Source organism: Poecilia mexicana, unplaced genomic scaffold, assembly GCF_051168715.1.
Source record: "Poecilia mexicana isolate PSO_F unplaced genomic scaffold, ASM5116871v1 scaffold_3, whole genome shotgun sequence".
Classification (NCBI taxonomy): Eukaryota; Metazoa; Chordata; class Actinopteri; order Cyprinodontiformes; family Poeciliidae; genus Poecilia; species Poecilia mexicana.
The window spans coordinates 766,563-792,134 of NW_028263372.1; the positions used below are offsets into that span (position 1 = coordinate 766,563).

Below are 25,572 nucleotides of genomic sequence, written 5' to 3' on the forward strand. Positions count from 1 at the left end.
GATAAGCTGTGCTACTCATTCTTTTTAGTTTTATGTCCCGACTTAAACGACAAAGTAAAAATAAAAATAGATATATCAGTTTTAACCTAAGAAACATTTTGATAAAAGGGTTGGCACTAAATATTAAAGCGGTAGTTTACAGTCGCAGCTGGAACCCGCAGCAGCACATTAACCACAGATTTAAGCAACCCTGTGGGGTTCTGCTCACATTTTAATAATCATCGACACAGTTAAAACCCTACATTAGATGTACTGCACATAACTCCGGTGGTTAAGAAAGGATTTCCGGTAAAACGTGGTACGCTGCGTCGGAACATTTCTACGGAAACGCACTTGGGTCAAACCAGTGTTAAACCCTTCGAGATCAGCGATCTGGATTGTCAGACATTCCAGCTACCGTGCTGGGGACAAACCTGACAGGATCCTCGCTGCAATGCAAGCCGCTACCTTCGTCGCTCGGCGGTGATTCCCCTGCGGTGGACGGTGGAGGACTGCTGGCTGGTCGGGGCGGGCAGCGGCAGGGCTCGGAGCTTCAGGTAGCGGCTTCGAGGAGTCTGCTGCGATGCTACGTGGGCATCTGGAAGAAAAGCGCTTTTCTGCTCCTAGACTGTGTGTGTGAGCCACTGGAACCTCACCGAGCCGTTTTTAGCTGCCGTCTTTTACTGCCTGGGTTTTATTTCCTAGACATTTTTCTTCGAGAACCGCTGTTTTAGAACCAGACAGCATTTTCCGACGAGCTGGTTAAGTTTTGGGGGAATGGCAGGTCGAAGCCGAAGAGCATGGTTTAGTGTTCTGCTGGGACTGGTGGTCGGCTTCACGCTGGCTTCCAGGCTCATCTTACCCAAGGCGACAGAGCTGAAAAGAGCCGGGCAGAAGCGCAAAGCCAACCCCGCCGCCTGCGGGCTCCACGGGGGGCTCAGGAACGAACGCGGAGGAGTCCTGTGGGCACCGCAGGCGGACGGCTCCCCCACGACGGTGAAGCCGGATTCCAGCTCCAAGAGTTTTCTATTCGTGGGTGTGATGACGGCTCAGAAATACCTGAACAGCCGGGCCGTGGCAGCACACAGGTACGGAGAGGGCTGATGAGCCAGCACTATGGATGGCTGACAGGCTTAAACAGAGGATGAGGATGACACAGATGGTGGTCATCCTTATTCTTAAGCTTACATGAATATTTCAACTTTTTCCAAACAGGAGCGACCCTAGATTGTAGGGACCCCAAACGATTAGACTTATCGTTTAGACACCAGAATGGTGTCTCCACCCTTCTGGTTGGAGACACCATTTGAAGCACCATCTTATTTGCTGTACTTTAGTTATTTAGTTTGGTCATTTGTCATAAAAAAAGAATAAATCCAAGCATTGAAATCAAACTCAAAAGTTGTTAAACCAGCAATTTTTCAACAGAATCTAAACACAAAATAAAGAAAATAATTATTATTCATAATTTGTAGAGCAGTGGTCTCACACTCCAGTCCCACAGGGTCGGTGTCTGGATCTCTGTCTGCTTCAGCACACCTGGCTCCAATATCAGCTCATTAGCAGAGCTCTGTAGCACCTGACTGCGTGCTGGTGAGGCAGTTTCACCATTTAATTCCAGTGTGTTGGACAAGAGACACTTCTAAAAGTTGTATTCTGGGGCTCCAGCAAAGCAGTTTGAGACCATTCAACTGGTCTAGAGTCTCCATCTGACAGCAAGGTTCATGACTGCTAAGACACTGACTCCTCCTGTCTGGAGTTGGACGTTCAAATATGTAGTCCAAAATAGATACTCATATATCTTGATTTTAGCCAAATTAAATAAGAACTCTGAATTTTGCTTTAATCAATTCTGTACTGTTACTCTTAATATGGAACACTTTCTGTTGCTTAATCGGTCATCCAAGAAGCTACTAATCCTGAAGTCTTCCAGCTGATTTCATGAGTTGTTACTGGAACACAATGCTCTGTTTTCTTAATCATTTTTATTCCCCTTTTCACATAATGTAAATTAGATGGGATTGTTTTGTATTTGTTAACTCAAACTCCTGATTCTATGTAACATATTAAACTACAGGCGTTTCGACACAATGTGCAGAAGGAACTTACATTTCTGATGACTTCATGTCATATTGCAACATGAACTCAACAGCATTTTTGCTATTGCATAATTTGCATATGGTTTCTGGTGCAATTTCAACTCTCAGTTGGCAGCATGTGTTTACTGGTTTGTACTAGAATAAAGCAGCTGATAAACTCCACAGCATCACTGTAGAAAAGAATGTGAAGGACTGGATGATCTCAGCTCACAGAGTTCTCAGCAACATCTTCAAAAGCAAGTGGCGATTTTAATTGCTAAAAACTAGTTTTATTGTCGAGATGAAATATTTAGCTTTTTGAAACAAAGGTGCACAGATGGCTGAACAGAGGAGGGGATGATTAAATAAGATGGGTAATAATAAAATGGACCCACCATTTGCAGGCTTGGAGGACATTTCAAATCATTCAAGGGTTATTAATAATGTTTGGTTAAAGGTCCACTATTATGCTTCCACTGGAATAGATCAGTGGATTGTACCTCACGATTATGTAAGTGAGCTGCTGCTGGTCACGCCCTCCCAACGCAGCGTTTACATTATTGCCTCAGACCCAAAAGCTCAATAATTCAGCACAAAAAACTTTTTTCCCGCAATTACAATCTGTTTTATGTATATATTTTTGCGAGGTTAGAGGACAAGCACTTCTCTCAACATCTGAAAAACAATGTTAGCTTATGCTAACTGACAAATAATGTTCATGCCGAACAACAATACAAAACACATAATTATGTACTTCGATCACCATCATTTCCAGATTTGTGTTGAACAGTCCAAGTCTTTTGGTAAATCCTGCCTGTTCTGTTGGTAGTTTTGTTAGGACTCCTGCTAGGTAACAAATTGTGATAACGGTTTAGAGGTTTTTGAAACCGGCTGTTTTGCAAACACCAGCAGGACATTTACTTATTCCCATCAATGGGGTGTTTATTTTATTTCATTTTTCCTGCTCTTGGACTGTTTCTAGAAGCAGGAGATACCAAAATGGAAGCACAGAAAAATGCAAAATGTGATTTTTGCATAATAGTGGCCCTTTAAGGCCTTAACTGATTTTCCAATGTCTTCTTGCACAAAATAAGGCCCAGAACACATCCACTAACTCTCTCTACCAGCTCACATGCTGGGCTCCATTTAAACTCAAATGTTGGAATTTCTAAGATCTGAGTTGGAAATTCTTCTTGAAAATGGGATGATACTAATAGAAAGGCTGGAAGTTGACAAGAAAGCAACAATGAGGTCAGGTCAGTAACTAAATTATATTAAATAATTCTGTTGATTTATCTGGTGATCAATCAGTTAATCAGATAAAAATTGGCACATTCTGTAGCTTTTTCATTTAACCACTTACATGGTTATAAATACATTAAAAGATGAAAATAGACAAATTTAGATCATTTTTTAAATAAAGTAAAGCTTTAATTTCCTAAAAAGCAGAAACAGCATTCCTTTAGTGAACACCTGATCATTTGTAGCAAAGGAAGCATCTTCAGCTAAAAACATCCTTCTAACATCAACATCAGGCCTTGCTAGTGGACTGAACATCGGCATAGTGTGGCTGATCTGTTGAGTGTTTTTTCGATTAACAGATTAATAATTGGATAGTAAAGTGTGTGTGTGTTTGTTTTTTTTAGCAGAATATGAACCAGGAGAAGCTGAAACTGCAACTTGAGGTGTTCTGTTCTGGGTGAAACATATTTTTCAACTTAAATACAAAAAGTATATATGTTGTACAGTTTTGGTTTGCTCTGAGCGTGCTGTTCTTTTAGCAAACAGCCCTTTATTGAGTCTGTGTGCACCAGTTAATGATTAATCAATTTACTTAATACTAAATTAGTTGATGATTATTTCAATAACTGACTCATTGAGGTTAATAGTTTCAGCCCTACTCAGATCCACAGATACAGCTTTTACTTGAACTTCTAATGGTTTGTAGTGTGTGTAATGAAACACATCTGTTATGACCTCGTTTATATGTTTATGTGTGTTTATTAGAAGTGAACTGAATTCCCACTGGGCTGCACAGTGGCGCAGTTGGTAGAGCTGTTGCCTTGCAGCAAGAAGGTTCTGGGTTCAATTCCCAGCCCTGGTCTTTCTGCATGAAGTTTGCATGTTCTCCTGTGCATGTGTGGGTTTTCTCCGGGTACTCCGGTTTCCTCCCACAGTCCAAAAATATGACTGTTAGGTTAATTGGTCTGTCTATATTGTCCTTAGGTGTGTGCGCATGGTTGTTTGTCCTGTCTGCCTCTGTGTTGCCCTGCGACAGACTGGCGACCTGCCCAGGGTGTACCCTGCCTCTCGCCTGGAACGTTAGCTGGAGATGGGCACCAGCAACCCTCCCGACCCCACCAAGGGACAAGGGTGTAAAGAAAATGGATGGATGGATGAATTCCTACTCATTGTTCAGTTTGCATGTTTAATGCTGTGAGGTTATCATTTCTGGGGTCAGTGGACCATGGAAGCCCTCATTGGTAAAATGTGTATGAGGATGAGTCTTCTTTCTTTTTCTCCTTTGTGTTGTTGGCGCCACCTTCTGGTGGGAGTTTGATCTCTGCCATTCAGGTGGATTTGAGTTTTCTGTGCTACAGAGTCAGCAGAACTAGACTGATCCACTGTTGTGGACAAACCAGAGTTGTAGAAAGTGAAGAGTGTGAGCTACAGTTTGTCTCACAGGAACAAGAGCAGTTCCTGATTCCAGCTTCTGAAGTCTGTCTGATATGTGAATGCCTGTAGCACCTGGCTGCTTGATAAAGAATTAATAGGCTAATTAAAGTTTGATAAAAAGGAGGCCAGTTGGTCACCACATCTCAACACCCAGAGGAGAACTGAATGAACCTACTGATGCTGCTGGTGGAATGTGGATAGCATTAGCCTGTAGGTGAACTCCTTCTCTCCTGAAGAGGCAAGACTTTAGAACAGGGGTCTCCAGCTCCAGTCTTCAGGGGCTCGTCCTGCTAATTTTAGCCCACAGTTTTAAAAGCCTTGGTGTAGGTCATTCTAACTGATCTGAAATAGGAGGAGATTGGAGTGATTGAATTTCAGATGGTGAGAAAAAAGGAGGATGTGTTTTTCATGAAGTTATTATCTTTGGACATACAGAGGGACGATCCAGAGTTATCGCAAAGTGGATCAGCAAGCTCTGCACTTGACGATCTAGAGTTAAACTAGTTTCCACAGTTGAAACTAGGTGAAACTAGAGATCAGGCTTGAAATCTGACCTGAACATTCAGAGCCACATAAATATTGTTACAAAATCAGCCTCCTATCACCTGAAGAATATTTCCAGGATTAAAGGACTAATGTCTCAGCAAGCTCTAGAGAAACTCATTGATGTGTTTATCTTTAGTCACATTGATTACTGAAACAATGTCTTCATACGTCTGCATAAAAAAATCACTAAATCCAGAAAGATGGAGCACATTACCCAGTTCTACAGTCCTTCACTGAGAGAATAGATTTTAAAATACTGCTGTTGGTTTATAAATCACTTAACGGTTTAGCACCACAATACAATAAAGATCTGTTGTTGTATCAACATTCCAGATCTTTCAGGTCTTCTGGTTCTGGTCTGATCTGTTATGATGAAGACTCTATGATGTTTTTATGATGTAAAACACTTTGAATTGCCTTGTTGCTGAAATGTGCTATGCAACTGAACTTGAAAGTTATACGTAACCATTGAAGTTTACATATAACCTTCATTTGATATGTAAACTTCAAGTTTCAGTTGTTTAGTCTCTGTCACCCCCATGTGAAGCCAAACATCTTAATGTTAGCTCTTGCTCTCTGAGCTCTGTCTCACTTTGTATCTGTGTTTGTCTCGTTTCCAGAACTTGGGCCCAGACCATCCCAGGTAGGGTGGAGTTCTTCTCCAGTGAGGGCTCTGACACCTCTATCCCCATCCCGATTGTGGCTTTGAGGAATGTGGATGATTCCTACCCACCTCAGAAGAAGTCCTTCATGATGCTAAAGTACATGCACGACCACTACCTGGACAAGTACGAGTGGTTCATGAGGGCCGACGACGATGTGTACATCAAGAGCGAGCGGCTGGAGAGCTTTCTGCGGAGCCTCAACAGCAGTGAGGCCATCTTCCTGGGCCAGACTGGGATGGGAGCCCGGGATGAGCTCGGAAAGCTGGCTCTGGAACCTGGAGAGAACTTCTGCATGGGAGGTCCTGGTGTCATCATGAGCCGTGAGGTTTTGAGGAGGATGGTGCCACACATCCGTGAATGCTTGCAGGAGATGTACACCACCCACGAGGATGTGGAGGTGGGCCGGTGTGTGAGGAGGTTCGCCAAAGTCCAGTGTGTTTGGTCCTATGAGGTAGGAATACTTTTACCTCCATCCAGTAGAGTTTTTTTCTAGAGCTTTTTACTCACCTTTTGCTTTCGAACGATTCATCTGTTAGTCCAGATCAGCCCTACGCTGTGATGAAAGGTTTGAGCTTTTCACATGATGATGTTAGGATCGTGTAGCTGCAGATTTATCCTTTGCTACAAATTCATCCTTTGCTTATCAAGCATTCAAAGAAAGTAATTCTTTACTGAATTTCAGGCAATAAAATGTTGCTTTTGTTAGTTAAAAATGGGATTCAATTATTTGTTTACTTACATCTTTCAATGCATTTCTAATGTTGCAGAAGTAAACGTAAGTGGTAAAATGAAAAATCTGCTGAATTTGCCCAAATTTTATCTAAGTAATCATCAGAATAATGGATTACTAACATAATTGTTCATCTTTCTCATAGACCTGGGTTGGTTTGGGGAACTTTTTTACTTGAATGAATTCATCATTTTAAGATGTAACCTGGCTTCTCTTTGTCTGAAATTAAAATTGGATTGATCTTAAACATTTAGGAGTGATGATAGTAAAAGTGAAAGGGGTGAATGCTTCTTCCTAAGGCTGTAATTCTGTCCTGGAGGATCTGGAGGTTTTGTATCTCGGATGTTGGACCTTTTTAACTCAACTACTTATCCCTCACTGTTCACTCTCTCCATCCTTATCTTCTTATCTTCTAAACTAATATTTACAGTTGTTCATTTCCAGTGAAGTAGTTTAGTTTGTAAAAAGTATTAATGGCCCGAAACATGAGCTAATGACTGGGGAACAGAGCTGCATCGTGTGAGTGATGACTGCTCTCCAGGAAAAACTCAGTTTCTGCCATGCTGCAGCACCACTGCTTAACCCCCGCTGCTTTCACGTCGTTAACAGTATTTACCATTTTGATTTCCATGGAGATAATGCTGACATTACAACACAGAGTCTTGGAGCTCTGCCATAAGTACTCAGTTGAGGCTCACCACACGTCATCTGCCTGACGTCAGAGATCGTTGTGGAAACATGATTCCCTCCTGAACATCACCAGAGCATCCAGAGAGGAAGTTCACACTAGAGGCTGGGAACGCTTAGCTGGCAATCAATCAAAACCTTTCACTCACACTTTTTGGCTAATGCTGCAGGATGCATATTTTATACACAATATGTCTTTTTGTGTTTTTTTACATATTGGTTAAAATTGCTATTTCGTCATAAAACAAATCATTTGTGAAAATTGTTCACAAATGAACAATCATTTGTGAAAGAAAATCCAATTCCTCTGCCTCCTCCCAGTTCTCCTACTCCAGTCTGCAGAAATACACCAGTCGCTCAGAAACAACCAATCAGAGGCAGGAGGTGGGGCTTAGTGCTGCTCACATCCTCCACTTTTTTCTCTGCTAAGCTACAGTTTTACCACAACACAACCAGGCTAGTTAGCATAAACACCGACACGGCGGATAAAGTCATCCACCCACACACTGATGAGCGATGCCTCGACACGCTCTTATCTCTGGGTTCATCCTGCTGACACCATCCCTGACTCTCCTCGCCTCCGTCTCCATGGGAGACTGAAGTCTCAGCTTTCATTTCTCATATTGATGATGAATTTTCTCATGAACTGAGTCTAGAAATCCTGACTAAAATTTTGTGCTGTGCCTCTTTTAAGTACCCAGGCACTTTGTAATTACTGTCATGAATGAGAGGAGTGGGCTGCAGGTCAGATTGTTAGCTCTAGTTACCCCAAAAGAGAAATTAAATGTCACAATCATGTCATGCATGTATCTTCAAAGAGTCGTGAATGGTGATGCTGTGGGCAGGAGGTTCCAGTACCAGTCAGTGTAGCAGTGAATCTGAAGAGAGCTCTGACCGAAGCCTATGATGAAAAGTGTAGCTGTAGAGAGAGACTTTTCTGGCAGGAAGAGAGGAGATCCTCATCCGTCTGCTCGCTCTGCTGCTTATCAGTGACATCCTCCTCTCATCTCTGTGGTTTTCACACACTTGTCTAAATTAGATTTTCTTAAATTTGTTGTTACAAATATAATGAAGGGAAGATGCAGTTTAATTTCAAAATTTTTTTAGCATACACTACTAGGGCTGCAGCTAACGATCATTTTAGTCAGGGGTCCCCAAACTTTTTCCTGCGAGGGCCACATAACTGTTCCCTTTTCTGGTCGGGGGCCGGTCTTAGTTTTTCGAGAAATAAACCTTAGAAAACTTTTTTTGACGGGGGGGGGTGGAGGGACGGGATGGGGGGGTAGCTGCCGACGACATATTCTCGTTTGTAGATAGATTTTTACCCAGAATGCAAATGGAAAAAAACCGTGAGCGAAACGGTGACTGGTACTGACTAGTATATATTCCATTGAGGGAAACTAAGTTTCATATCTGCTCAAGAGTCCCCCTGGTGGTTGAAGAAAAATCCACATATATATGAAAAAAAACACTGAATGCTCTCTGGTATTGTTCAGGGGGCCGGACCAAATGAGGAGGCGGGCTGAATCCGGCCCGCGGGCCGTAGTTTGGGGACCCCTGATTTTAGTCAACAATTATTCTGAAGATTAATTGGTTAAAGAAAAATGAGCAGTTTTGGCTTAATTGCCTCGATGTGTTGATCTTTCAGCAAATTACCTTTTTTTGAGTTAGCTCACTGTAGTTGGCGATTAATCGATTAATAAATTAATTAATAAAGTTGACAATTATTTCAATAATCAATTAATCAAATTAACTGACTTAAAGTTCCATGCTCGGTTTTTGTATGTGAACTGTAGGCCTCACTCTGCTCCGCCTGCAGCATATCATTTAGATGGCATCTATGATCAAATATCAGGATATGAGTTATTAAAGGTCTGAATTATTGAGATAGAAGGTTTTAGAGTTCAGCATAATTTCTTCCCACCGGTGTGAGAGGATCAAGGTTAGACCGACGTCTCTCTCCACATTCCTGCAGGGAGAGCTCATTTCTATCGGGAAATCTCCAGCTGTGAAGCTTGTTGTCTGGGAATCAGTGACTGAAGCATCCACAACAGATCATGACATCCTCCTCATCGTCTCCAGTGTTCATGTGTGGAAATGACTTTAGGGATTTCAGCAGGCGATGCAGGAACCATTTCCACCCAAAATGTTGAAGGCCGGTGTGTGTTTGCTTCCCTAAAATCCCAACTGGTGACAGTTTCTGTGATTGTCGGAGAACAGCTGTGCTCAGTTTGCTGCGGCTGGGAAAACATGCTGCCATGGCCGCTGAATCCACCCCAGACTTTCCAGGAAGGCCAAAGCCTGAAGGTTGAGCAGCAGTGGAGGTTGTAGAGGCCTTTCAGAGAGCTCAGTATGTGGTCAGACTCTGCTATTTTCAGACATCCTGTGGCCACCACGTCCAAAACCCGTCTCCTGTCACTTTAGGGCTGTGAAATGGCTCGCCAATGAATGTTTCTGCTCACAGCTCAAAAATAAACAGAAAGTGGAGGCGAGAGTGGTGAATTAGTGGGAATTATAGCTCTGCAGCATAAAGAACAGACAACTTGTGTCTCTGCTAGCAAGCAGGTCACTTGGATACAGAATGTGCAGAATGCTCATTTTTTCCTCCTCCTTGGCTTGAACTGGAAAAGGAAATGTTGGTATGCTTCCTGACTCTGTCTGGGATGATTCAGCGGAGAGACATGAGGGCTATAAGCAGCAACTGATACATGCACATCAATACTTTGGGATATCACTGAAAAAGTTTGTATACTAAACAGATCCAGGACACAGGGCTATATATGTCAAAATTTTACTTCTGTTAATTTAGGATGCCTTCACACCAGCCCTGCATAGTCCGCTTTAATCAATCGGTCCTTCTGCCTAGAAAGTCCGGTTTGGGGAGGAGTGAATGTGAATCAAACTCTGATCTCGACCATAAAAGCTAACTCTGGTTCACCTACAAACTCCAGTATGGGTTTGGTTTAAGTGAACTCTGGCGTGGTTCAAATGCAGTGTGAATAAAAGCAGACCAGACACCACTCTAAAAGCAGAAAGCAGACTTCAGTGCAGGGCATAATGGGTAAATGTAACCAAAAAGAAACACATGAGTCTAATGCTAGCAGGAGAAGTGGAACATGGTCTTTTACCAAAGACAAAAGAGAAATTCTACAACCGCTACAATCTGATGTCATTCCATTTGGTTTTGTGACGAAGGAAGTTGTGTTCAGTGTCTTCTTCAGAGGTTTTCATGCTGTTTCTTTCAGTGGTTCTTGGTGCAGTGCCACCACAGGCGAAAGGGGGAACAGGTTGCTCAAACGGATTGGTTGTTATGACCCAGTGCAATGTGAAAAAGAACCACAGCAGCTGGAAATTACTTTTACCCAAATCGAACTGAGTTTACTGAACTTTCAGGTGTTAAAACACCTTTAGATATAAATAGGATTTATAACAAGAAATGTTTTTTCCTACAAAATGTGGACTTGCTGACAAGCTTGTCCATCTACTGTAGTGTATCTGGACTTGGTCTGGGATCCTTTGACATGATTTACTGAATAAAGCTTCTCTTTTAAAATCATTGGATACACCAGTCTATAACCAGAACCATCTTGTTTTATCAGTGACCTTTGTTGTCATCCTCCTTGTTGAGGGTATCGGTGATCGTCCACTGGAGAACTGTAGGCCATCGCCATCAGCTGGCTTCCCCATTAGTGGTGCAGGTCATAAATGAGTCAAACGTTTCTCTACCAACTATCATTTTTATTGGCTCTCAATGATCATGGCACACATGACATTAACAGTGCTTTAACCGTGTGGCCTCCGCACTCTTTGCAGTTTAATATCCAGAAGGGTGGAGGGTTGGGGGAGGGTAAACAATAGCCTTTTATTTTAAGGAGCACTGAAAGAGCGCCAGCTCCAATCTGCAGTTCTAACTCAGTTAATGGGAATCACAAGGCTGCATTGCTGAGTCAACGTCCTAATCCTGAAGTCTCCTCAGTGGCGTGCAGAGCAGCCGGAGCAGCCAGAGTAGCCGGGCCTTTCAGAGCTCTCTAAGCTTTCATGCGCCTGGCAGCCACTCTCTGGTCATTTGCATTCTCTTTTAGCTTCTCTGATTCTGCGCAGTCCACCACTGAGAAACTGCTTTGTGAATAATTCTGTTAAATGGTCTATTTTATTAGAAGTGTGATTTTGAATGCTGGTTTGAAACGGACCAGTGTGCTGTGTGCTGCCCTGTGTGGAAACTGCCACAAAACAGACTGCTTCAGAGCAGCTGTTTAATTCAGCTGGCTGGGGCGACGCAGAGTGTTTCTGGATTCCTCAACAACTATTTACAGCTAAATATGCTTTGACTTCACCATTTGATTTGCTGGAGGGTAACCACGGGGACAGTAGTGACTGGAAGTGCCGTTGCTTTCAGGTGATGTGCAATAAACGGTCAGAGGAATGACTCAGTTTTTCGGCCTGGGGGCTGCTTGCCTACATTTAGTAATGGTGGTAGGAAAAGTGTTAGCAGCTATGTAGTGTAAGGAGACATGAAGAGAACATTTGATGAACCATAACCTTTCAGGGTCTAACATGAAGAATTACGGTACCTGAGCCCAGTCTTAAGAAACCAGCCTGACCAAAGGATTACTCCTGCTAACCTGTCTCTGACGTCAGCAGTCAGGGTTTGTGCTCTGCTCAGGGGTGTCTGCGTGAGGCAGCAGCAGAAATAGGATGACTTGCATGTCAAATTCCCACTGCCTCCAGTCGGCATGTTGAGTCTGGAAACAAACATGTGGACGACCCAGAGTGTACCATGTGGAGGTTCCACAGTCATGCTGAGCCTGTGTGTTTTCCATGTCATTAACTCCCAGTAGGCCTGTTACGATGACAAATTTTACTGAGCAATAAATTATCCCAGAAGTTATTGCGATAAATTACAATATTTTCAATCAATATAATGGTAACAGTATAATAATGTAAGAACACAATCTCAAAGATCAAGAAACTTTAAATCCTAACAAACATTTAACACTGGAACTGGAAGACATTTTAAATATCCAAAATAAATTAAACAGAAACAACAAAAAATGAAAAATGAATCTCTGGAAACAATCGTCCTGCAAAAAAAAGGCTAGATGAGAACGAAGCTCCGGACTGAAGACTTTTGTCATCTGGTTTTGGTAGAAAGAGAGAGAGAAAAAGAGAACAACAATAAATAAAGGAAATTATTAAAATTATTTACATTATCATGTGAGTTATTGAGTTAATGCTTATTGTGACAGTGCTAACTCCAGACATGTTCAACTGCCGGTGCTCATCTAGGGCTGGACAATAAAAAGATAATTTCTATTGTGATAAATCAATATCGGTAGAAAATGAAATGTTGATCATTTCACTGAACTTCGATCCAGAACTGCACAGCATTGTGGGTCTGGATTGAATTGTGCTGTTTTTATAAAATGCCTAAAGATGATGTATATATTGTATATGATTAAACTGAACTGAATCTTCTTACTAAAGGTGTACAATGTGTTTCTATTCAGTAATGTATCAGACTGTTTCTCCATGATTTGTATGTGGGATACAAAAAGTAGTGAGGTCCTCAGGCGGCACCATTCACTGTGCACTATAATGATGCTCATCACAATCAGTCACAGCACTGATTCTAAGCCTTCACTATCCAATTAAAGGAGATTAGTTTCTAAGAGTCTTACAATGACCATTCAGGTTGTCACCATGTGTTTCCTCTTTATAGATGAACCCCTGAGGAGCCGTCATTGATTTATTTGAACACTTCTTATGTCTGCTAAATAATTTGTTCATTCTGGTGGATTAAAACTCTGATATCATAGCGCATAATTCAGTGGTTCAGTGAAGTTGAACGTCTTAACCCAACTACTTTTTTGTAAGAGTACATGTTCTCATGTTAGAGGAATCCTCTGGTCATCAGAAGAAGGCATTTGTTTCCTACCACGTCTACAGCTGCTCTTTTAAGGGAAATATCTAGTACACCTAACAGCCACCCAATTCAGGTGTACTTTATTGATCCTAAAGGAAAATTAAATGTCATAACTCACATCATCCAAATATGTTCAGAGTCATTGTGGATGATGATGATGTAGGCAGGAAAGATCTCATGTCTAATTACTGTCATGTTAACAGATCTTCAGCTTGGCAGCAGAGATGATGTTCCACAATATTATGTCCTGGATATAATATTGTTGTTGGCGGCTCGGCTAATCCATGTCTTTTGCTTTGCTGCTGCTCTGTAAATCTGTCTGATTGTATGGTTAGAAGGCAGAGCAGAGAGAGTCTGGGAAATGATCCTTGATCGTTACGATAAATGTAAGAGATGTTTTGAACTTCCTTCATCTCTCTTTGTATCCACGAAGCCTCCATTCCACCTCCTGGGATTTGGGGTCATAGTTCAGGTATGATTTGAGCTGCCCCTGGTAGTAAAAATAATACCTTGTTGCCATGGTTATATATCATAACAACTGGCCGAAAGTAAACAAGTAACAGCAAAAAACCTTCTAGCTACACAGCACCCAGAACCAGAGAGAATCACTGAGAGAAAGCGCTGTTCTAAAAATTATCATCATCCAGTGTCCTTATGATCTGAGATGTGTTGATCAGCAGAATCGGATGCAGTCAGTCACTTGCTGATGTTGCAACTCAAAAACTTTACCTTTAAAGCTCTGAATACATTAGGACATCCAGTCTGTATAAGAAACTAGACAGAGCTCTGCTTCATGCCTGTTTGGTTCTACAACCACAACTTCATGTTCTTAAAGCTCACATACCCAATGATCTCAGTGGATTCACTTGTATGATGTGACTCTGGTGCATAATAGGAGTTGGTGGTTGATTTACTGTGGACGCTTGACCTTCAAGAGGTTTGAGGCTGATGTCCAACCACATTCACCTGGAGCTCCCACACTAAACACAGTGGTATTATTAATGGCATGAAAAGCAAAGAATGTTGTTACGGTCGTTTCATTACACACATGTTGTAAATGTAGTTTACATCTAGAAAGCGAAGTGTAAAGTTTTCATACCATCAGAATCTCATAGCTGTCCATGGCTAATAGAGATTACATAACTAGTTTCTTCACTTTGTGGGGCTTAATAACTGCAAACAAAATCTAAGCCATTTATTTTTTCATGGACAGAATTTCATATTGAGGTTCTTAGAAGTAGATTAAAATAAAACCTACATGGCTCCAATCTTCCATGAAATGGAATCCATTTCAGCTGAAGGGCCTGAAGCTCTTACACTTAAGAGACATGGATGCAGCTGAGTGAGGAACCGTACATTATTCATACGCAGATGGAATAACATCTTCGTACATTTAAATCTTTTCTCGTTGTCATTCTGTCCTGGTAGTCAAATTTTGAAATCCCAATATAAAGACCTGCTTCTCAGTCCAGCTCATTAGTCTTGTCAGAAGGTGTGCAGCGGCACTTTGAACAGCTTTCATTCCTCTGAGCTGAGGATTTATTGAGTCCAGCACACAGTTCAGTAATCCAAGCAAGATGCAGTTAAAACATGAGCTACTTTATGAAAGGCCTTTGGTGAAACAATCTGCTAAAAAAAGTTATGTGACGTTCACAAATGATCCCATGCTTTTGAATGGCTCTTTACCCTGGACAATAGTCTGTTGGTGAGAATTGTTTGTTTTTTACAGCTTTGCTCACTTGTAATGCACTGCAACAGACATTTTTATTAAATTTAAAATTAGATTTAATTTGTGAATAAATGTAATAAAAGAAAGGAGTGGGGGTAAAGACACACAGAGTACATGCTCATTGCTCATAGTTTGTTTTCATCACATGTCATGGCGATGTGTGCAGCACACTGTGTGACCTGGCTGCGACGCTGATGCAGGCCTCATGAAGCAAGAGAGAGGAGAAGTCATGGTGTGGTGAATGTTTAGAGTTAAGTGTTGTTTAATCTATTGTATTAATTGTTATATTCAATGGCGCAGAAGATGATTTTCTTGGTCAGTCACAAATGTTTTCATTTTTATCAAGAAACTGCACCGCCCTGTGTAGGTATTATCTCTACGTAAAAGGAAGTCTGTGTTGCAAAAGCCTGTCCAGTTGCTCTGTCACCATGACTGTCAGTAGAAAAAAACTTAACTGTCAGGAGCCCCAAACATGAAGATGAGTGGTTTAAAAATTTGTCCCTGAATTTATGCACAGGCTTTAATTTTGTAGGAAAATAGAAAGTAGCTCTTGAGTTGTTTTAAATAGATAGAGTTGATTAATATGAATTGGTAGGAAAAGTGATTCACTCCACTGGGCTTAAAAAGCATTAAACAGTAGACTGGGGCAGTTGGTAACAAGAAAATGTTGGCCTTAGTAAGAAATTGATTTTAATGATTTTTATCCACTGGGACACAATAAAACATTCATCTGCATTGGAGCTTTCTCTTGGTGCTATAGTAAAGGGGTGTTTCAACGTTTTCTATTTCTAAATCTAAAATACCTTGAAGTATAAGATTGTACTGTTTAGAGCATCTTTAAAATCCAGTTGGATTGGTGCATTATGGTGGCAGCATGTTGGTGTGGCTCTGTTGTGTTGCTTCTGGTTTCTTCTTTTTTGTAGATTTTTGAGCAGGAAGAGGAAGTTCCAACCAACTCTTCCATCCATCATGATGATCAAGGATCATCATACCTTCTACTCCAACATCTCTCTGCCCGGCTTTTTAACCATAAAGGCAGACAGAGGTTTATAGGACTCTAAATCTCTTGGTTGCTCTGCTAACACAGAGAGACATTTGGTGTCACCCAGGACACCAACAGTGTGTCCTCAGGGATATCGTCTCTGCTGCCCAGAAACTGACAAGCTAGCATGTCATGACCATCATGACTGTCATACAGGAAGAAGCTTCAGTCAGAAGTTTCATTACAAGACTGACTGCCAGTAGAGACCCTTCCTGCCCACAGCATCACCATCCACAATAACTCTTTGAAGATGATCTGAATTAAAATACTTATTTATTTTATATTATTATTGTCACCTAAATATCTTGAATCATCTTGTCTCATGATCTGAATATGTGTTGCTGTCCGCTCTGTGCTTTTTTCTGTGATAAACACACCAAAGAATGCAGAACGGGGAAACGTGTTTTTCTCTGGATCAGCCTCCTGACAAACGGCTCCTCTGTTTCCTCTTCCACACCTGAAGCTCCCTGCTTAGAAGGAAAGCAAGGACCTTCTCATGGTTCTTGTGGAGCTCACTCTGAAACAGTTGCTCAAATAAAAATGACTAAATAAAATCAAAGCTTTTATTTTATTTTAGAGTTTTGTTGATGGCCACCTACTGACATCCTTCTACACAAAATCTGCTGCGAGAAAAACGCAAAACATCCAAAGCCTTTCATGTGATCAATTTATAAAGAATATTGTTTTTTTTATAATTTACATCTGAATATTTTTCTGAAACTAAATGTAGTTTCAGAAAAACTGCAGCAAATATTACAATTAGTTTGGCTTAATTTTTTATTCTTTCAGTGCTTTCATCTTTAAGAGACAGTTATAAGGGGCTTCACAGCTGTCTTTGGGTTTTCGGTATAAATGCCCATAACAGACTTGAGTGACAGAAGCATAATTATCCTGTATATCCAGAAACACTCCTTGGCCTCTGTGTGTCCTCACTTCTTAAATATGAGCGAGAAGCTGAATGTGCAGGATGAACAGGATGAAGAAGGAATCCTTTGTGTCTGGTAGAGGGTGCTGAGTGTGGATTTGGGCTGTAGAAAGCAGCCTTTGTTAGAGAGCCTTAGCAGGTTCCACTGTCGTGTTGGGCTCATGTTGCTGAGCAGAGACTAGAGGAGACATAGCAGCCACTAAGGTTTACTTTATACTTCCTGGTAATCACGGAATTACAAAAATGCAGACACCAAGTAAATGGTTTGCCATGTGAGATCTCTTCCTTTGCAGTCATCAACCATAAGCTGCACTTCAAAAACATTCTGTGCTCTGGAAAAAGTCAACAGTCAACCTCTGTTGGAAACATGTCATCTCAATAAAATTGAGGCAACTGTAGCACTTCCTCCTTCTCATGATCCAATCTGATTGGCTCAGGGGGAATTAGCCTGCAAGGCCAGGTTGGAACTGGAGGCTCACTCTTCATATTGGCACAGAGTGGTATGCTATAAAATATATTGGATATGCTCAACATGAAATATATTGTATGCATGCATGTATGCATGTATGTATGCATGTATGCATGCATGCATGCATGCGTGTGTGTATATCAGTGACGTGGGGTGAGGTTCATTGCTGGTGACGCACTGACTTACGACTATATAGACGCCATGTATGTTATTTGACGTACAGAAATTTCGCGCAGGCATACAACTCTGGGGGGCAAAAAGACTAATCTTTTACATGTAATCCATAGCCGTGTTAACTCAGTGAAACTTAGAAATGTAGGTATTAATTTCGTGCTATGATCCACAGCAAGGGGGAAAAGGTATTCGCCACGCTACACGCAGACTCGTTGCCATAGCAACTGCCAACATGTTTTAGGATTTAACACCAAAAAAAACCGCTTCTGCTTTACTGAATTACTTAGACATCCAAACTGTAGCCCACAAAATGCACATTTCATTAAAAAACTAAACAAAAACATCTTAATGCTGTCTTACCTTTACTTATCAATGAAATCCATGCACCGCTAATACTGCACAAAAATATCCGTTCATCCAAAGCCAAGTCTATCCTCGGCATATCCTTTCTACTCCGTTTAAGAATCATCAAACTGTCTCGAAGCAAAACTTTCAGCTCCAGTGTTGGTCTTCCTTTAGTTATTATCTCCTGCTTCAATTGAAAATCCACTTTAGAAAACTGTTTAAGTGTAGAAATGTAGTCTTTCATGTTGACGTCGGAAGAGAAGAGGAAACAAATATATCGCTGTACTTTGCTTATTTACTGTATGGCTAGCTCCATGGCTAGCTCACTGTGTCTTACTCTGCAGTTGTGGAGTCACTGTATCTGGGATCATGAGCGCCCCCTGCCATGAGGTAAGAGAACTGCCTGCCTCACCTCGAGTCTGTTCTCTGCCGTTTCTGATCGCTCCTCCGCCCACAAAACACGATACACACACAGTTGGTGACAAACAAACACTGTACATTATATACATAAGCTAAATTATGGAAAATCAGTCCATATATTAAATATTTTTTAGCCATTTTATTGCCGGCGTACAGACAGGACGAACTTGCTCCCATAGAATGGCAGCCTGTGCAGTTAGCAAGAGGTTGCGCAATCCCAGGTGAGGCTCAACTTCCTGCTGCTTCACCGGCTTCGCTTCTGAGCATTTGAATGGGAAAATGCAAAAATCCAGCGATTTTGAAGAAAAAATAATCAGAATTGGTTAAGCTACGTAAAAAATAGGTACTTTATAGTACAAACCACAGGGTGAAAATAGCAATATAAATGATTTTATTATTATTATTTTTCTATGACGATAGGTGAGGCTTTGCCTCCCCTGACCGCTCGTCACTGATATATATAATCATATATAATCTGATATATATATAGTCCCTTAGGAAGATAAAACTCCTAGTCGGTGTGAGTGTATGCAAACGTTCGGCAACCACATGACTGGGTGTCAACTGTTCGACATCCAGTCAACATACTCAAAGGTCCAATATGTTGGACCTTTGAGACTTTGCTATTTGCTAGCATGGAGTCTGCTGTAGGATCTGTAATGTCAGTAGGGTCAGCAGGGTTCTGATTATCCAGAACATTAAAAGCCCCTGCTGAGACTTAGGACCATGCAGGGCTTGACTTGCTGCACCAGGATGGGTTGGGTTTATGTCGTGAAGCTTGTTCTAACATTTCCTACAGGTTCTGTCCAGAATCTGTCCAGCCTGCAGGCCGTGGGGGGCCTTATGGCTGTCTTTGTGCCATTACTTAGCAAGTTTCACAGAGTGGCAGAGCACATTGTCCTGGTGAGAGAGGCAACGGCTGTTGGAGAGTGTGGTTGCCATAGCGAGATGTGCTTTGTCTGCAGCAATGTTTAGGTGGGTGGTACATGTCGAAGTATTGTAGGATTCATGGCTTCCCAACAGAATTGGGCTCTTAACAAGGGAATCACTGTTTTTCACTTTAGTTTGTGTAAACACTAACAGATCAAACTATATGTTGTAGTAGGGTTATTAATGCTAATAATGATACTCAATAATAAATAGTTGCTAAAACGGATTATTTCAGCTGAACTGTTGTCTATTTGTGGTTCCTCCATTGTAACCTCATCATACCTTACAGGAAATGGTCATGTTGGTCAGTGGGAATTACACTGAAATATTTTGCTGGTTTTTAAGTGTATTCATACTTATATAAACATAGATTTGCATCAGTAACTAATTGAAAACATAAAGGCTCACTGGAGAGAAACCATTCCTCTGCTTCCAGTCCAATCAGGAAAGGTTCAGGATTTTTCAGTCACCTTTTCTTGCTTTTTGTGTTAAACCTTGACCTCTATTAACTCTCAGCTCCTTGTTTCCCATCCACCTCCTTATTACATATAAAACTTTGTTGACCCACTACGGCTGCCTCACCAGGACAAACTTTGTTTCATGGGTAATTGAGTATTAGCTGCTGCTTTCTGAAGGTTCTGGGATGCAGTTTTGGAGAACTGTTGGAGAACTGCGGTTTAAATCAATTAACTCGTAACTTTTTCTGTTGGTTCGTGTTCTCTTTACCCACAGAAAACTCCAAGCGAAACCAACCCTCTCACTACACACCATGTGACAATGTTCAGTCTGTTTATTGGTCAGATATGTCCGGGGGGGGAGAACCAACTTCTAAAGAAGTAGAAAACACAGTTCAATCAAATCATTAGTGTGATTCTGGGGCCTATTTCAAGCAAAAGAACAGAATACCAAAAGATTTTGAGGAGATGTCTTGAAAGTTTCTCTACTCTACTACATCCCATAAAGCAACACAAACCTGGCTAGAGGAAGAACTGTGGAAGTTACTGAGAGCATTTGGAAGTGGTCTCTGTAGAGTTTGGTCTCAGCTTGGTGTGATTACTGTGTTCATATCTACACCATCCAGTAGAATCTATTTGCTGCATTGTATGTAAACTGTTGAAGTTCTGCTTGGCAAATAAAAGGCAGGGAAAGTTTATTTGTATAGCACAACAAGTCAATTCAAGTACTTTACATACACTGCATAAAAGGTTATGTAAAAGCCTTGTTGACCTTAGGACAGTTTGTTTCTGAACGGGCTCCTCCAGCTCCATCTTACCTTTGAAACATTAGATTTGAGTAATGTGCCAGTCAGTCCCTCCTGGAGGTGATGATGTTTTTTTGTGATTGTTGAAGCTTTTTCAGAGCGATGTGGTCAAAGTCGCAAATTCTTTAAATCTTTCTTTTTGCCATAACATGATCTCACAAAAAAGTTGGAATTGCTGCACATAACCTTCCCATTATAAACAGGATTTTAACATAGTATTTAAAATCCAAATAACATTTCAGTACTTTCTTGAAATGGCAGCCTTAATTAAATAGAATCATGTCCAGAGGAGTTGTCAAAGGGCAAAAGAAGAATTCTATATTGGTCATTCAAGTTAACGTGAACCATTTACACTGAAAAAGAAGACAAATGTAAGAGTGTAGCATCACATGCTTTCATCTGGCAAGTTCTACTTTCATAAAACACAAAGTTAAATAAGAAGGAAATTGTGACTGGTCAAAGTTCAGCTGAGTTTCAGTGTTGAAAGAATTGAATATATAATAAGACATTGAGGTGATTGGTCAGATTTGCAGAAAAGTTGCAATGACTGGTGAAAATTTTAAGTCTATGCAAAATTTGCGAATTATGAATTTGCACGAACAGTTGTGATTGGGGCGACTGTGGCTGTGTGGGTAGAGTAGTCGTCTTCCAATCGGAAAGTTGTAGGTTCAATTCCAGCTTCCTCCTGCCTCATGTCGATGTGCCCTTGGGCAAGGCACCCAACCCCAAATTGCCCACCGATTGGTGTATAAATGTGTGAGTGTGAATGCAATTCCAGTGTAAAGCGCTTTAAGTGGTTAAAATGATCGGAAAAAGTGCCATATGCTATATTTACCATTGCAACTTCCTGGAGGGATTCATTTGTGTGCAAACAATGATATTTCATAAAACCCTGAGCTTCTGCTTTCTCACACTGATACAACGGTGGCTTTGGTCAGAGGCTGCTTCAGATCTGCTGTATCTCAGACCTCTACTGGAGGTCTTTCCTGCTCACAGCCATCATCATCCACAAAACTCTTTGAAGAACTTTGATGATATGAGTTACAACATTCAGATTCCCTTTGGATCAATAAAGTATTCTTGAATTGAATTGAATTGTTAGCCAGTGATCACATCCTGACTCTCTGTCTGAATGTGGTTTTCCATCACTAAGGTTGTTTGGTCCTGTTGGGTTTATTCTGGGCACAAACCATGACACAATGTTTATAGACTGATGGAGAACAGAAGGAGTGTTGTTCACCCAGTCCCAGCTGTATTAGAAGCAGCTGAAGTTCTCTGCGGTACCATGTGGGTTTGTGTGTGCGTTGACCGTGCCATATTATCTTGACGGCACGGTCTCTTTCTGGACCGTGCCGTCAAGATAGTACAAAGCTGTGTAAATCCAGTTAGCACCGTTTGCCACTCCCCCCACTCCAGCCTAGCTGAACTTCAGGACATCTGCTGCCCGTCACCAGGCCCTGACGTAAAGCTCCACCCAGGGTTCTGTTAAAGCCCGTCAGAACCAGAAAACTCAGTAGATGGCTTTGGTTCTGGAGGAAGACTGCCAGAACTTTGCTGGCAACTGGCAGCTGAGTTAGCATCATCTATAACCTCCCCCAGTTTAGATGCTATCTGCTGTCCATCAACACCATCCCCCCTCCACCTAAACCATCCATGACAGGAACAGTTTGATCAGATGAAGATGTTTGCAGAAGCAGCTGTGCTCCAGCTCTCCACCAAGCAAGACAATGAGATCTTTCATCTTTTTGGGGTTAGAAGATATTTCTTTCCAATCTGTGGCTGTCACATGGCTGCTGGAAGGAAGCTGCAGATAATTCCCCAGGCCAGCTGCAGGTCACATCTGGAGCAGTAGCTTTAACCCCAGCACACAGCTGGAGCTGTGCTAACCTGGGGCCTGGGTGGATGTGAGGTCGGTGGGATCAAACGGGGACAGGGTTGTAATTAGAGTCCCACACCCAGCATGTTCTCTGGCAGGCTGCTGCTGTTTTAGGCGTGGAACTGATTATTACATGCACCAGTTCTGAGGTTCAGCATTCAGTTTGCGTGCTGCACCAACAAAAAGCTGATAGCTGCAGAAATGATTTGAGATTCAATAAATCAGAGGCACAAAGCTTTGTCAATGCCCCTTAGGCCTGTCCTGATAAAACATTTTCCTGGATGTCATTTTGTATCGAAGCCCATTTTCGCCATGGCAGAAAAAATAGAAAGTCATAATTTCGACTTTCAAAGTCATAATTATGAGATTCAAAGTCATAATTTCGACTTTCAAAGTCATAATTTCGAATCTCATAATTATGACTTTGAATCTCATAATTATGACTTTGAAAGTCGAAATTATGACTTTGATTCTCATAATTATGACTTTGAAAGTCAAAATTATGACTTTGAATCTCATAATTATGACTCTGAAAGTCAAAATTATGACTTTGAATATCATAATTATGACTTTGAAAGTCAAAATTATGACTTTGAATATCATAATTATGACTTTGAAAGTCAAAATTATTACTTTGATTCTCATAATTGTGACTTTGAAAGTCGAAATTATGACTGATTCTCATAATTATGACTTTGAATATCATAATTATGACTTTGAAAGTCAAAATTATGACTTTGAATATCATAATTATGACTTTGAAAGTCGAAATTATGACTGATTCTCATAATTATGACTTTCAAAGTCAAAATTATGACTTCCTGTTCTTTTATTTTTTCTTTCATGGCGGAAGTGGGCTTCCATAATTTTGAGACCCTTTTCAGCTAATTTAATAATAATGCCATATTAATGCAAGTACACTATCTCAAAGATAAAAAAGCATTACCTTCTAAAGACCACTTAACAGAGACCATAAAACAATTTAAATGTCCAAAATGTATAAACAATAATTAAAACGGATTATGAAGTCTCTGAAACCACAATTGCATTTAATAAAATATTCATAATTCAGCTTAGAAAGGTAAGACAGGAGTTAAAAATAATAATAAAACAATAATAATAAACTGTCTCAGCATGGTGACAGCTTTAACAAATATGTAAGAATTTTTTTAAATAAAAGTTACATGCTATAGCTTTAAAGGGGAGCATCTGTTTAATGACTGCTCACCAAATGGAGATTTTAATTTATTGTGCAATTAATTAATTAAAGCTTACTGTGACTGGCTTAGTGGGTGGTTAGTGGAAAACTAGCTTACATGGTGAAGAGGCAGTGGTCCACTTGTATTGCTATTATTAGCTGGTCTGATAAGCAAGAACACCACAGAGCAAACCTGCTGGTGTCATGGCCTTATAAAGCAAAGGCCTCGCTAAACACATCTCTCTGCATCCTTCGACACACTCACACACTGAACAGACCGAGTCTCATCTGTGTGTCCTCCCTGACAGATAGGCAGATAAATGATGCACAGTAGGTTTACACCTACTGAGCCTCTCAAAATGAATACTACAACATTCTTCTCAACCAGAGCAAAACACTAAACCACCCATCAATAAAACATATTTTAAATCAAAACCAGTTTGTTGAAGAGCGTGGAGGCCCCACAGCAGAGGGCTGATGTCTACCAGAGCCTGGGAGCTACCACTGCAAAATCAAGCACCTGATGGAGACATGTGGATGCCTGACTAATTCACAGACAGCTTAAAACGCAATAAGAAATTCAGTTTTTCTCCAGTGTAACGCTACTGTTTGCTGTGTTTTGGAATAAAGAAGTGAGGATGGTAATGTTGTGAAATGTTCACAGTAAAATGATGATGATTCCGTTCAAAAATACTTTATTGATCTCAAAGGGAAATTAAATGCCATTACTCATATCATCTAAATATCTTAAAGAGTTATTGTGGTCAGGGAGGGTCTCTGGTAGTAGTCAGTCTTGCAGCTAATCTGAAGAAGCCTCTGACTGAAGTCCGTTGCTGTATCACAGACATGACCTTCATGTCATGTTAACAGATCATCTTCTGGACACCAGAGACCATGTTTCACAGAAACATCTTCTGGATGACATCAATTGTAGATTTTTGTCTGCTATTTCTTAAGATCTGTTTTTATATTGAAACTTTTTATGAAGCCGACTTTTTGGCATTACCAAAAACAACAATGCAGTGGAGCTGAGACACTTCCATGACCTGTAAATAGCTTGTACTTGTACAGTGCTTTATCAAGTACAGGCCACACGACATTCGGCAAGCTAATCGATGGTAGCCACATTCTGACAGAGGTGGGGCTGCCATGCACCAACCACCACCAGCAGGCAACATGAGTGGAGTGTCTTGCCCAAGGACACAATGTCAGAGGCAGATGGAGCAGGAATTGAACCGACTGATAAACCTCCACTGTCTCCACCATCGGCGGGTTCTGGAACAGTCGGATGTAATCGGTAACATATGAACCAGACTTCTACATTCCAGTGAGGTTGTGAGGACTGGAGGCTGTGTTTTACCTGCTTCACACACCCTGCACCTGTTTACACACGCTCTGGCTCCAGCTCTGTAACTGCATGCTGAAATGAAAGAGTGGACCTCAGAAAGAGCTGATTGTTTTGCAGTGGAGGGGTAATGCTGGGCGGGGCCTTGGCTCCAGATTGTAGGCTTTGACTCATTGATCTTTGTGTACATGTGTGGAAAGAGTTGTCACCAAATGTTGCTACACCATGTATTTACCTCCCTTGGCAACTCTCACTATCTGGTTGCTCTCTGGGCTGCAGCAGCTCCACAAACCTGCTGCAGCTGCAGTTACGCAGCAGTTGCACCAGGCTCGACTAATTCACAAATTAGAGGTTTCCCCCTTTTTTTCTTTTTGACATTTTTCTGGAATATTTTAATTGGATAATGAAAGAACATGCTCTGACATGTTATTTCATTATTTTGGATGATATCACAATATAAGGGGTTTAATATCAGTCAATAACAATACGTTTTTTTTCTTTTAAATATCTGAAATTCTGTCAGATATTTGGATGGTGGAGGGGTGTTTTGGGGGGGGACTGCTTTTTGTCCTGC

The 25,572-nt window shown here is 41.1% G+C and overlaps 1 protein-coding gene across 1 annotated transcript in view; it reads left to right on the plus strand.

Annotated features, from left to right (window-relative positions):
- The first annotated feature begins 48 nt into the window (after nt 1-48).
- LOC106930663 (chondroitin sulfate synthase 1-like) overlaps nt 49-25,572 on the plus strand; it is a 33,305-nt gene continuing 7,781 nt past the window's right edge. The window contains exons 1-2 of the mRNA XM_088004013.1: nt 49-1,067; nt 5,900-6,395. Of these exons, the coding sequence (XP_087860139.1) occupies nt 757-1,067; nt 5,900-6,395 (807 nt within the window). The 5' untranslated portion in view covers nt 49-756. The remainder of the gene's footprint in view (nt 1,068-5,899; nt 6,396-25,572) is intronic.